Source organism: Drosophila willistoni (genome assembly GCF_018902025.1).
Source record: "Drosophila willistoni isolate 14030-0811.24 chromosome 2L unlocalized genomic scaffold, UCI_dwil_1.1 Seg139, whole genome shotgun sequence".
Classification (NCBI taxonomy): Eukaryota; Metazoa; Arthropoda; class Insecta; order Diptera; family Drosophilidae; genus Drosophila; species Drosophila willistoni.
Window position 1 is genome coordinate 3,860,442 of NW_025814046.1, and position 14,270 is coordinate 3,874,711.

General features: G+C 35.2%; 2 protein-coding genes across 2 annotated transcripts; both read right to left on the reverse strand.

Annotated features, from left to right (window-relative positions):
* Nucleotides 1–433: 433 nt before the first annotated feature.
* LOC6638171 (solute carrier organic anion transporter family member 74D) lies at nucleotides 434–4,447 on the reverse strand. Its single transcript, XM_002061246.3, has 7 exons — nucleotides 4,307–4,447; nucleotides 4,007–4,236; nucleotides 3,611–3,925; nucleotides 1,143–1,996; nucleotides 898–1,086; nucleotides 723–844; nucleotides 434–660 (listed from the first exon to the last, which is right to left on the reverse strand). The coding sequence occupies exons 1-7, from the start codon at nucleotides 4,438–4,440 to the stop codon at nucleotides 492–494; spliced, it is 2,013 nt and encodes a 670-aa protein (XP_002061282.1). The 5' UTR covers nucleotides 4,441–4,447; the 3' UTR covers nucleotides 434–491.
* Nucleotides 4,448–4,826: 379 nt separating this feature from the next.
* Nucleotides 4,827–7,855, reverse strand: LOC6638170 (solute carrier organic anion transporter family member 74D). Its single transcript, XM_002061245.3, has 8 exons — nucleotides 7,413–7,855; nucleotides 7,114–7,343; nucleotides 6,716–7,048; nucleotides 5,766–6,649; nucleotides 5,572–5,706; nucleotides 5,317–5,514; nucleotides 5,133–5,254; nucleotides 4,827–5,061 (listed from the first exon to the last, which is right to left on the reverse strand). The coding sequence occupies exons 1-8, from the start codon at nucleotides 7,655–7,657 to the stop codon at nucleotides 4,887–4,889; spliced, it is 2,322 nt and encodes a 773-aa protein (XP_002061281.1). The 5' UTR covers nucleotides 7,658–7,855; the 3' UTR covers nucleotides 4,827–4,886.
* Between the last annotated feature and the right edge of the window lie 6,415 nt (nucleotides 7,856–14,270).

Sequence of the window (14,270 nt, forward strand, 5' to 3'; positions counted from 1 at the left end):
TTAGTGATGCATTTCACGAATGATTGAAACAATGTGAAATTCTTGTAATTAGAAATACAGTGTAACCTCGAACGACTGATTTTCCGAGTGATCTTATATATTCGGACATATCCGTTTTGAATAAAACTAGAAGAAGTGTATCATACATACACTGTCTATATTCCTTTTTTTCTTTTAGTTCTTTTTCTGTCTTTTTTCAAGAACTATTGAAATAATAAGTTCAGTAGAAACTCGATTATCCGCTTTATCTAAAATACCGGATTTATCCGGACGTCTCTCTTCTAAACTAATGAGACAAAAGTCTATTAAAGCCTGTAGAATTCTTATAATTATAACTACAGTAGAACCTCGATACTCCATTATGAAGATCCCAATTACTCTAGATCAGCCCTGATTATACCAAAAAAAAACTCGGATAAATAGGAGATGACAATTTACTTTACTTTTAGCTTATCAAATCAAAACAAACGAAATTTAACTATAATTCTTCTTTATTCTAACATAATATCTTCCTTATCCTTCAGTTCCAATTCTTCTGGCTCCTTTGGCTTGCCTTCATTCTCATCAAATATTTCCAAATCCTTGGCATAATACCAAACGGCAATATTGCCAAAGCATCCCAGGAATATAAATGTGGCAGATATCAAATTCATGACATATCTGAAAAAAATATCATATTATATCAAATGATAATCTAAATCTAAATCCGTAAGTAATCTCACCTTAAAGATCTGGTATCGTAGAGCCAGCAATTGCCTTTGTTCGAGCAGGTCTTGCCCCAGACCAGACAATAGTAATCCAAAATCCAACCAAATATAATGGGACTGGGTATTAAGGCAAAGATCTAAGAAAGAAAATGAATATCTTTTTTAAAATATTTAGTTATCGAATACACACTGAAACAACGACGTGGCCAAATCCAAGACCAAAGGTCTTGTCTTCAGGTGGAACACAACGTAGAGCCAGGAGTAGATTAGTGACACGTCCAGTGGATCCAATAAATTTGAGAAGACACATTACAACCATGAAAATAAGAAATTGTCGCTGACAATCCACTGGACAAGGACCATCCACTGCAAAGGGCAACTGAAAAGAATTATTGAACTCAGAAGTGTGGAGTAAATGGGAATGGGAGTACTCACCTGAGGATCTCCTGCATCCTTAATGTCTATTGCTACCGATGGCATGCACTTGCAATCGGTATAGATTGTGCGACCCATTGCATCAATCTCTTTGTGCTGGCAACCCGCATGACAGGCTGATATATAGGTAAAGTTCTGTGATCCACAAATCGGTGAATAGGGCACATAATCACAATGGCAGGACAAACTGCAATTGTCTGCTTTGGAGGTCAATGACGATAGGGTATTGGCCCGATCACTCTCCTCACAACCAATGGCCACATAGCACAGGATTCCGGCTATAGTCAGTACATCCACAATGCCATTCCAAGCAGCCATCCATCTGGCACTTGGTTTATACTTTGACAGCACAAAACCAGTAAGCAGGACTCCGGCTGCAGAGAATCCTAGAGCAACTGGTCCAGTTGCCATGCTGGCAGTAGCTGCCGTTTGTCTGTACTGTGTCTCAATGTACTTGGGCGTGAATATCCAATAGGGCAGATAGCCAAAGACATAAAAAGTCGATGCAATTGTATTGCATACATAGACCCGATTCTTGGACAAACGCTTGAGGCACTGCATCATTCCGGCCAGCGACAGCTCAGCTGTGGCCTCCTTCTTTTCGGACTCTCCTTGGGATTTCAAACGTCGAGCATGGGCACTGGGCAACTCTCTGGGAAACATGTAAATAACAATTGCTGAAATTAACATAGTCACGGCCAAAATTAGCCAACCCAACCACCAAGCTCCCAGCCAACGGGGATCGGAATTCTTTATCGATGGCACTTCCCATGGATCAATATAGAGACGGAGGCAAAAGGAGGCCAGGGAATAGCCAGCAGCTGGTCCCAGCATCCGCAAGAAGGCAGACCAACCTGGAAAATAAAAAAGGAAAAAACAGTCAATTTAAGACTTTAATATGATGATGATTTTGGATAGGTTGCTCATCCAAAATTGGAGGAATAATATTGTTAAAGCTTTCACTTAAATTGGTTTCACTTGTAGTTTATTTATAGTTATGAATACTTTTTAAAAGAAGAAGCAGCTTCCATTTTTAATATATTTAATATACAAATATATAGTCGGTAATTAATGAATAACGATCTAGAGGGAGAGATGAGCAGGTTAAGGTAATGGTTTGAAAGGAATGAACCTAAGCCCTTTACCCTTCGGAATAAACTTTTCAACGTAACCGTCGTAATTATATTTATATGTATATGTAAATACTTAAGTAAAATGGCTATATGTGCAAGCCATTAAAACATTTTTTTATTGGGAAACTTGTTCCATTTACTTTAAATTTTTTTGTCGTTTATAGTTACATATCAATGCTAACAGAATAAGGAATAAACATATCCCATATATTTCCCTTTTAAACAAAAACAAGAATTTTAATTCTTATACATAGAAAATAGGTATAAGTGCATTTTACTTTTAACTTCTCCTATTTTACGATTATTTTTTCGCAAAAAAATATTAGTTCTAATACTTAATAAAGTCTCCCATATTTTTATGAAGCTCGTGTAGTCTGTTTGGCATCGACGCTACCAGGTTTTGGAGAGTTGATAGCTCAATTTTTCCGCATTCTTTGATAGATTACTATATTCCTGTTAGTCTACTTAAATAATTCTATAAAGTCATTTAGATAAGCGTTAATTTCTGACTTAAACTGACTTTCACTACCCAGCTGCAGTTATCTAGAAACTTTTTGCACAATATTACTTAAAAATTGATTCAAACAGACATAATAATTCTGATTATACCGAAAGGCGCTAATCATATTGAGCTTAAGATTGAAAACTATACTGATCTGTTCTTGTTTAAAACGTAAAATACTTTTATTTTAAAATGCCTTTAATATTAAATATTTTTTAGGATGATACAAAGACTAAATAACTACCAATTCGAAAATGAATAAAGTGGGAAATTCACTTTGGAACTTTTAAATAAAAAGATTGATATTTTAATTCCGATAAATTTCTTTTGGAAACTATTAAAATGTCTTATTTCATTAGCTTTAAATAAAAATAATTTTACTTTCTCTGGATGTACAATTATGATTTAAATTCATTACTTTTTCGAATCTAAAGATCCATTATATGGAGAAATAGTGCTTCAATGTAAAGATTATACTCCTTACTTCATAATTATTTATTAATGGATCTTGTATTCTATTGAATACGTTCAGTAATTCTAACATCTACTTTCTCATATTTGTATTTGTTTTTGTTTGCTTCAAAGAAAACACAATTCTAAAAGAGTGATTTGAGAGTAGTTCAATATCTAATACACATATGAAAATGTATCATTACCTAAGTCCAATTATCTCTATCATAGTTTTTTTGCAAGTCTGCCTCCCAAAATTGCATTTACTTCTAATCTTATCCTGAACCTGTGATTAGTTTAAACTCGTAGCTTTAGAGGCTTAAGAGAGGAGCAAACTACTGCTTAACACATTAAAGTTTTCTATATATTTCTCCCATACTCACTCAGCATTGAAGGCGTCTTGGATTTCAATGAATTATCATCCATATAGGGGAGTCCCAAAGTGAAAAATAAAGCACCACCAATGCCAGATATAAACTGAGCCATAAATAGCAAAATGATGGGCACTGATGCACTCGTTTCTTTCATTTCACATTGGCTGGTCGAATTCCTATGGCATAGCATTAGATCCTCGGCATTTGCTTTGGTGGAATTCAAAGTATCTAAATGTTGGGCCAGCTTCAAAGCATCCTCGCCAGCGCCATAAAGAAAATGTGGCAGAGCCGTCATCAAACAGAAAGCAAACATAAAGAGTAGACCTTCAATTAAATAAAAAAAAAGTAAAAGGAATTTCATAAGCATTACACTTCAAATGGCATTTCTCTCTCTGTCTCCCTTACCCACTGCTATCCATCTAGGACGATGTCCTCGTCCAGCATAGTAGGCCAAAAATGCTGAACTAAACACTGAACTTATATCATTTCCCACTGAAATGAGTCCCGATATTTTGGTGGGTATCTTGAAACGTTTCTCCAATGTTGTGATAGTGCCATTGGAATATGAGAAAGCCATGGCTAAAAAGCAACCAGCTATCCCATACAACACCATAAACATATTCTCAGTGGCAAATCTACAAAAACAAAATGTAATAATAATTAACTTTTATAATCGAGAGGTCTCATCTTTTATTTATTGTTTACCTTTGTAATTTGGATCCTTTAAAGTGCCAAATGCCACAAGTAATTTCTTTAGGTAAATCTTTAGATTTCTTGCCATTTGCTTGGCTATTATCCTGGAGGAATTTCTCCTGTACTTCAACCTCATCGTGGGACATTTTGCTATCGACTAAACTACAAACTAAAAACTATATTAAATCGCTTCTGTAGATATATGTATATATATATATATGTTGGCTATATAAACTGTGGCCCATAAAAAAGCTCACAATCGAGATAAAGAGAATATATTGTTTAAGGTCGCCCCCTTAACAATTGCAACTCGTTCGCGTTCTGGATAAAGATAACTATCTTCAGGTCTATGATTATTTAAGGCTCACTTATTGTTGTTGTTGTTGTTGTTTCTTTTAATAGTTCTTGGTTTTATCATAATAATACATTCTCTTTATAGATGGTTTTTTGGAATGGTTCGTGGTTTGGGGGAGGGTGAAAGGGGGCAAAAAACAAAACACACACACTGATATTTATTATACATACATGTATATATATATATAAAAACGAGACTTAACATTAAAAAAATAGAAAAACAGAACAGAACTTATAACTAAATCTCTGTATTCTTCTCATTCGTCACTTCTTCCTCATGTTTAACAATTTGCATTTCCTGATCCTTGACATCCTCATCGAAAATTTTCAAATCTTTAACATAATACCAGACACCAGTATCGAAAATGGCACCAATTGCAATAAAAACAGCCGCTGTGAAATTGAGAGCGTACCTAAAAAAAAGATATAATATAGATAATTAGATAGAATAAATAATCTAATGTAATGTAATGGGAAAACTGACCTCATGGACTGAGGATCATAGAGCCAACAATTGCCTTTATTAGTACAAGTTTTACCCCAAACCAGACACATGCGATCCAATATCCAGCCAAAGAATATGGGACTAGGTATAAAGGCAAAGGACTAGAAACAAACCAAATTTAATAAGCACATAGAATTAAAAGGGGATGGAGTTATAAACTTACCGAGCAAACCATCATGCCAAAGCCCATGGCAGCAGTTTTATCCTTCTCCGGGACACAACGCACCGAGACAAGGAAATTGGAGGCTCTGCCTGTGGCTCCCACAAACTTTAGGCAACACATCACAGCCAAAAAGGCAACAAATTGTGTCCAACAATTTACTGGACAGGCACCAGGCATGGCCTGACCAGAGGACAGTAACTAAAATAAAAGAAGGAAATCAGTCTAAAGTTATGTGTAAGATGGAAAGATGCTTACCTCCAATTCGGAAAAGCTGTTGGAGTTTTCCACTAGGGTTATATTGTCGTCAGTCATATCAAAGCTAGTAAGACGTCTGAATTGAGCTGTGGAGTTCTCACTTTCTCCGGGAATGCAAGAGCAGTCATAGAAAATCTAGAAGAGGATAAAAAGAAGAGGTTAAAGATTCTTCGCTTGGCCGGAATGATGTGTACCTTTTTGCCCTCTGAGTTGACTTGTTGACCTTTGCAACCGGCGTGACAGGCCGATATGTAAGTCATATTATTCTCTCCACACACCGGGGAATATCTCACATAATCACAGCCACATGCCGAGTTGCAGGTAACAGACGAATCATTTAACGAATTGTCGTGTATATTCACAATGACTGAACTCTCATTGCCAGGGCATCCGATGAAGGCATAAGCCAGGATTCCCGCCACCGTAAGGAAACCCACAATCACATTCCAGGCAGCCATATAACGTGCCTTTGGCTTATATCGTGAGATAATAAAGCCCGAGAGGAGAACTCCCACTGCAGAAAATGCCAGAGCAACTGTTCCCGTCACCATGGATGAGGTGGCCGCCGATTGTCTGTACTGCACTTCAATATATTTCGGTGTGAATATCCAATAGGGTGTATAGCCAACCAAATAGAACACACTGGAAAGGGTATTGCACATGTAGGTCTTGTTGGTGATCAAACGCTTGAATGTCTTTAACATGTCCTTAAACGAGGCTTTCACTTCAACCTGAGATGATTTGCTATTCGGATCCAAGTCAATTGATAGTTGGGCCTTCTCAGAGTTCTCTTTTATCTGAAGCGATAGTTTCTGATTCTCGCGTCGGCGACGATTCTCCTCGACCTTGCGACGGGCCGCAGCACGTGGCAATTCCTTGGGAAACATGGAAAGAAATATACCCGAAAAGGCCAAAAGGCCGCCCATAATGATCCAACCCAACCACCAAGCACCCAACCAGCGGGGATCTTTGTTATTGATCACAGGATGCAATTGTGGAGCAATATACAGACGCAAACAGAACGAGGCCAAAGCATAACCAATGGCAGGACCCAACATGCGTAGGAAATAGGAGAGACCTGGGGAAGAAAAGGGGAAGACAATAAATGGCATGTCCAATCGATATAACTCTAACTCATACTCACTTAGCAGAGCTGGCGTCTTTGATTTTTTGGTATTATCATCCATGTAGGATACACCGAGTGTATAATAGAGTGAACCACCTATGCCCGATATAAATTGGGCCACAAAGAGTATAAGTTGCGGGGCAAAGTTGCCATCATTACCCTCACATTCGGCACCACGACCATTTAGGCGGCACAAGGTCTTGGAACGTTGCTCCTCAATGGCCTCCTTGGTGGCATTCTCATCGGGTAGAGCCCCGAATTCGGAGGTCAGAGCCAAAGCATCATCGCCAGGTCCATAAAGGAAATGTGGTGTAGTCGTAAGCATACAGAATAGCACAATTGTTAGAAGACCTGTCAGAAATCACAAATTTGCAACCATTTCAAGTCAATATATATTAATGAGTCTTTAATCATACCAAAGCCAATCCAACGTGGACGATGTCCTTTGCCCGCATAGTAGGCCAAAACGGCTGAAACCATTGTCTGACTTATATCATTGCCCACTGATATGATGCCAGTGTTCTTTGAGGGTATTCGAAATCGTTTCTCAATGGTTGTAATGGTGCCATTAAAATAGGCATACGTCATGGAGAAAATGCAACCAACTATGCCATAGAGTAAGACATAGGCGGTTTGATTGGCGAAACTAAAACAAACAACTCACAATTAGTATTGAAATGAAAAAAAAGGTAAAATTTTGTTAGGTGTCTCTTACAGTTGATAGAATTTCCCTTTGAATATCCAAAAACCGCAGGTGACATTCTTTTCCAAAGGCGATTCGGTTAACAATTGATTAATCTCTTCAGTCATTAGACGATCCTGTTCGGAACGTTGTTTCTTTTTCTTTTTTGGCTTTGTTGTTGTGCTGTTGGCTGTTGGCACTTCTGTTGACTTGCCATTATCCAGAAGTTTGGCTCCCTCCACATCGGCATCGACATCGACATCACGATCCTTTTCCATTCTCGTCTCTCTCTCTCTCTCTCTCTCTCTCTAATCACTTTGTACTTTTTGGGCTTGTGGCTGATTGAACTATTTGTGAGTTGAGTGGATCACTTCTTGCCTCTTGCCGTTGCCACTTTCGCACACTCGCCACAACACATTCACATGTAATTAGAAAATATATTTCTTAATTTTTCACTAGGCAGACAGACAGACAGGCAATTAGTTAACTAAAGCAACCTTCTGTCTCAGCAGTAAAATTTCGAATGACACGATCTTTCTTATACGACTTGCGAACTTGACTAAAATCTTTCCACTTGCCCTATCTAGTGACTCTTCAAAAAATAATTTCAATCTCAAATTTGAGTACTTACCTATCTCTGCGAGAAACGATTATCACTTTACCCTCTAATCTCTCTTATGGTTTTTTTCTTTTGTTCCTCTCTTCTCATTTTCCTTGACAATTTCTTTGTACTATCATTTTTATCACCCAAGACATCCATCAATCTCATCCATCCATCCATCCATGGATGTTTTCCTACTGGTCAAAATTTACAATTTGTTTGGTTTGTGTCAAACGTCAGATGAAACCCACACAAAATAGACAGCAAAAGTCTGTATAAAAGTAAATATATGCATTCGGCACACACACTCACACACACACACACACAACTTCAGACTAGACGGTAAGTAAGTGTGTTCAGATATCTGTATATATATATTCATTTAATTGCTGTGATTAACTTGGCAGGCGCCGTCCCTAAATTATAGAAGCTCGACCAGAGATGCAAAATATACACAAAATGCCAAGTAATTTTATTAAAGTCTTTGACTACACTCAAGTAAATTAACTACAGAGAAAGAGATTTTAATGGTCAAGGATTTATAATTTTGAAATGGGGTTTCTAAGGCTCATCATAAGCCAAAAATTCTTCAATCTATTTGGATCCTTGTTTAAGTTTCAGATAATCCAAATAGATATCATAATCCAAATATTCTTCTATCAATTTGGATCCTTGTTTAAGTTTAAGATAAATACTACCAAGAGCGTAAAACAAAGAAATAAGAATACTAATTTTAAAAAATCAATTTATAAACTATATTTAAATCTAACTTTAATAGAGTTTATAATATATCAATGACTCAAATGTTTTAAATTTATAGAAGATGAATTTGCCTTCTTTTAAGTTTTCTTATTTTATTTATTTTCATTTTGTTTTAACGACCAACTAAGCTAATACAAATACATATACTATATGTGAAAGCTCTGATAGAAACAAGTTTATGATGTTTTAATCCGCGAGATAGACAGATATCAGGAGAATTCCAGTTATATCCCATATTTGTGCTTTTTAATATTATTATGCTAATGTCATCATGTCTATTTTACTTTTTGTATGTAAATAGGTTGATTTTCACTTTGGGTTTTGGCACCTTGTAGCCTTCACGTAAATCTTATCACATTTTTAGTTTAATGACCATATTGCCATTTGCACAGAAGTGCGATGAGTTCGTTGTGGGTTGAGATAAAGATGATAAACCATAATCTACACTGTGTTTAGCGTTCTCGTTGTTTTAGTTATGGACCACAGATTTGTCATCGTATTGTCAGCGTTATTTTTCACAAAACACAACAAGAAAAAAATAAACTATCTTTTTTTAGGCAATTTAAAGCAAAACAAGATTAAGAGATATGTAGAGAGAATTAGAGAGAAACAGAAAGAGAGAGAGACATAGAGAGAGAGAGAGAGAGTGATAGTCCCCCGTAAAGCTCATATCTCACTTTTCTTCACGCCATTCACTAAGATTCACTTCTATCACTTAATATGTGCGTATGTATGTGTTTGTTTGAGTGTGTGTGTGTTTGTGTGGGTATTTTTTTCGTATGTATTCACTTAGCATATTTAAATTTATGCGCAGCTTATCACTTGAACTTTATCTTGATAAATGCCTGTACTTGACAAATACATACATACATGGTACATATATGTATTAGTCTAAATATATATAATTAGGCGATTGCTACTAAGTTTTCGTCTTCTTTAGCATTAAATGCTTCTTCACTAATCACAGTTTTGACACTTGTATTCAATTTTGCAACTTACTTCTGCTCTATATTATTATTGTATTATGTTTATTTTTATCTTTTACTTATATTACGACTATAGGTTGAGATTAGAAACGCAGCACGATCCCAACGACAACAAGATCGTAATCGTACTAAATCTAAAGCTTAAGCAAAAAGCATTTCTCCATCTCAGAAATGCTCAACAATAATCATTATGATGATCATTCATCTCATTCGCATTTCCATTCTCATTCTCAATCTAGTGGCGAGTTTTATTTAGTTGTAAGCCGAGCCTTCAACGCCAATTCAGCGCTCTCTTTATATAGATACATATACATATACATATATTTGTATTTTCGTGTGTTTGTGTGTCACTGACATCAATTTCCAAGTCCAAGCAGTCACTCAAATGTTTAGTACGTACTTAGTTAAATAGTTGAGAATGAAAACTTGGTTGCTCTGCTCTAAAAACAAACTTGAATGCTCTGAAGAACTATAAGAACATTTTCAAATCGCTTAATTTTTTCAAGCATACTTTTTGGGTGATATAAATAAAAGTTCTACGTTCTTTGATAAAAGTTGTGTAATTAGCTACAACTTTTTATGACTAATTTTATATCCCATTGTTTGTTTATAGTATGATTTATAACTTATGAATATATCCCTGTTATATATTCAATTTCAGTTCAATATCAGCTCTGCTGTTGCTGATTGAATCAATTGTAAAAAATTGCAACTAACAAGTTGTTTGAAGCACACTTCAAGGAACTGGCATCAAGGTTAAATTAGATTTTTGGCTACTTTTATGTAATATTTCAACACAGAGTACTATTTTAAATCTTGTTACTTTTTTTAGCTTTATATTCTTTATAATTTGAACAAATTCGAAAACATAACAAACGATTGCGTGCACTAATCATACATTCAAAATAAAGGTACAGGGTATTAGAATAAAGGCATAATATGTAGCTATTATTAGACTAGCATAAATATCAATGCGGAAATCGTAACCACAATAGTATTTAGTAATGTTTATATACCCTATACAGCAAAAGATGGAAGAGTATTAATTTTAAAAGCAAAGGACAATATAAAGAAGAACAGGACAAATGATTATGTAGAATTTCTCGTTCATTTAAGCATAAAAAGTATCATTTTTTGGTAATATCTTATTGTTAGTTAGGTAATTGGGCAAAATTTACTATTTTATTTTCTTAAAAACGAAAAGCAAATTAGGGAAATTGGCTCCCAAAATTATACAATGGGCTGGAAAACCAAAAAACTATATTATTTGAAACAAATTTTTAATTTTTCGCAACTTAAAAGTTGTGTGTAAGTAATGTTTGAGTTGAGGATTTTTTTGTAAACAGAATATTCAAAAACTTCTTTTCTAAAAGCGAATTCTTGACTATTGCATACTTTTGGGATCAAATTTTCCCGATTTTCTCTCCTTACAGATCCGTAATTGAAGGTCATATAAGTTGCATCTAACTAGAAAATACAACTTAAGAATAGTTTATTGGATTTAAGGTCATTTTGCTTGATATAGAATAAAAAATATAATAAAATTTAATATTCCACCCTTTAAAAACTTATACAGGGTATATTCATGTTTACATCCCTTGTTTGTAGCTTATAGAATTTTGTTGTTGTTGTTGTATCAATAAATACAATTTGTGGCTAGCTGAAAGATTTCTAGAAATGCTACTCACCCCTTCCCCTTCATTTACGCGGCGCAGGTATCAAATTTCACAGTAGCTCATTCTTTATCTATCTATCTTTCCCTATCTCTCAACCTCTACCTATCTCTGTTGCTCACGCTGTGTTACAATATCGTAAACGATAAGCTAAAAACTTGCCTCAAAATTGAATTCAAATTGCAATTACAGCCACAAGCGGCACATATGTAAGCTTGAGTTTGAGAATAGAATACAAACAACTAAATCCCCCTCGATGGCAAGACGGCAAAAGCCTTTCCACATAATTGGCGGGGCGGTCATAGCATAGCGAGTATATGTGAGTGTGTGGTTGTGTGTGTGTGTGCGTGAACATCATATGTTTGTTCTAGCAATAAAAATCAAAAACATAATTTCTTTAGCAATAAAATGGCAAACGAACCGAATGGCAAGCCAATGTTTATTATTATTTCTATTATTATGGTTGCAGCTGCGTCGTTTTGTTTGGTGGCATGTAAAAAAAAGTAAAAAATAAAATAATAAAAAGCAAGTTCTTAAAGGGGATTTTCATAAATAACAACAAATGAGTGTGTGTATTTGCCTCTCTCTCTTTCTCTTTCTCTGTGTAGGCGTGTGTGTGTGGCATCTTTATCTTGTGTGTGCCTGTAAGTATGCTATGCTAAAGGGAAATGGAATCTCTGCTCTGGTTCATTCATTCTTCGTTCTTTATTTTTCTTTTTCGCAAATTATGCTGCCGGCACGCGTTTTCCTTGTGTGGTATGGGATATGCAAATGATATGGTATGGGCCTTGTGTGTGTGTGTGTGTGTGTGTGTTTGGGTGGTTGGGGTACGCGGTGGTAAGACATTCATGTTCCACGTTATCGCCAAAAAACGAAAGGAAACCAGACCAGGCCAGGCCAGTTCGTTGACAATAAATAATATTTCTTATTTTTTTTCTTCTTGTTCTATTTTGCAAATCAAGCCATGAATTATTTGCTTATCTATAAAGTTGAAACAGAAATGAACTTCAAAAATGGCAATGGCATTTCGTAATGGAAATGGAAATCATCTTGCTTTTCTTATGTATGCTGAGACGGCTTACTAACGCCACAGAAGACACACATAAAGATGTGGAGAGAGGGCGGGGAGACTCAATGAGGATTCCATCACCATGAACCTGTATCCTTAACCCCTTTTATGCACCCAAAGTGAAGCTGGAGTGGGAAAGACGTGCCAACTAAACCGCTTAAGCACTCAATTTGCGCGTGAAAAGGAACTTGACACCCATGTGGCATGTGTGTGTGTGTGTGTGTGTGTGAATATGAGCGTGTGTCTCCATATCTTCGTCTGTGTGTGTGTGTGTGTGTGTGTGTAACCACATAGGCTCATACGCCAACCGCGGCACATGTCAGCACTTTGTTGTGATTTCCGTTTCCGTTTGCCGCTTTTGCCTTTCACCATCCCTTTTCCTCTCCTCTCTACTTCTCATTTACCCCCTTCACATGTGTGTGTGTGTGTTTATTTGCCTGGGTGTATTGATATTGGTCTCTTCCTTGCAGTCACATAATGGCATTTAACATACGTTTTCAGTCGTATCAAAATGCTCTACTCAATTTGAAGAATGTTTCCATTAATATCTTTTTGAAAAGTCTTATAAATCTCACATAGAAAAAAAGGTAAAAAATGAAACTTATATTAGTGAAATATGTGGAGAAAATTATTCTTAAATAAATAATATATTTCATTTGTTTATTTCCAAATTTAAGTACTCTAATATTGTTTACTTTCATATTGTATTTCTTCCGTATTGTGTATCTCCCGTGGCATCATTTGACCTACATTGTCAAGCCAATGCTGATTTGGTAGATATTAGATTATCCCGATACGAAAAACTTCATAACCAAGTGTCATGATTCAACATATACGCCTATAAACAATCTGGCATAGCCATCTAGATGTAGTTTTAGTCGTATTTTAGTGTTTAATTTAGCTTGTAATAAATTACCTTGGAGTTTTTCTACTTCTTTGTTTTTTCTTTCCCCTCATAGTTATGTCATCGCATACGCCATGTGTCATGTAAATAAATATCTAAGTAGAAAAGGCTTAGTTCTTAGTCTAAACTCTTAAAATATTGTAAGATACCATTCAAAAACAAAAAATCTGTATTTATAACAAAGCATGAAATAAAAATTAAATTGAATTGAATTGAATATTGTATTTCTTCAAGGTCTCACAAGTTGAATTATCTTTACTGTATTAGATCATTTCTATACTATATAATTATTTAAGTTTAAGGACTAACAAGTACAGAAATATAGTAAATATATGATTTGCTGTTCAAAATGTTTTCAATTCAGTTCAGTTTTTAAAATTTGCTACTCTTAGATAAACTCTTACCCTGAACAGTAGTTCCTTTAGTCCCGGGTGAAAATTTCGATCAAATTTTCAAGTTATTACCTACTAAGCTAAAAAATATTGTAGAAATATTCTTAATCAGTAGTCAAAAAGTAAACTTATTGATGTATTGTCTGATTTTTTAATCCAAATTTCAGTTTTTACAGTTCTTAGCAAGTTTTTGGCTTTAAAATTCTATACTAGTAGCTTAAATTAGCAAACTTCTCTCTATATTTTTTGACAAAAACTAACAAACAAAAGACTATAACACTCAACTAACTAGTTCTGGAAAAATATCGATATTTACCTATATCGATATTTTGATATTTTGTATGGGTTCAGATCGATGTATCGAATTTTGTATCAAAGTTTTTTAACTCCCAAATATTCAAAAAAAAAGTTCGTATCATAAACAAAAGATACATTTCTTATTTAATTCATAGTTAACACAAGTGTCATATCCTTAAATTACTTAAAAACCATGAATTTATTTCA

Coding starts and splice junctions, on each gene's coding strand:
- LOC6638170 (XM_002061245.3), bottom strand. CDS start 7,657: ATGGAAAAGGATCGTGATGTCGATGTCGATGCCGATGTGGAGGGAGCC. Junction 6,650..6,715: donor AAAGACGCCAGCTCTGCTAA/GTGAGTATGAGT, acceptor TTTCTTCCCCAG/GTCTCTCCTATTTCCTACGC. Junction 5,707..5,765: donor TCAACTCAGAGGGCAAAAAG/GTACACATCATT, acceptor ATCCTCTTCTAG/ATTTTCTATGACTGCTCTTG.
- LOC6638171 (XM_002061246.3), bottom strand. CDS start 4,440: ATGTCCCACGATGAGGTTGAAGTACAGGAGAAATTCCTCCAGGATAAT. Junction 1,997..3,610: donor CAAGACGCCTTCAATGCTGA/GTGAGTATGGGA, acceptor TTTATTTTCCAG/GTTGGTCTGCCTTCTTGCGG. Junction 845..897: donor TTGGCCACGTCGTTGTTTCA/GTGTGTATTCGA, acceptor TTTCTTTCTTAG/ATCTTTGCCTTAATACCCAG.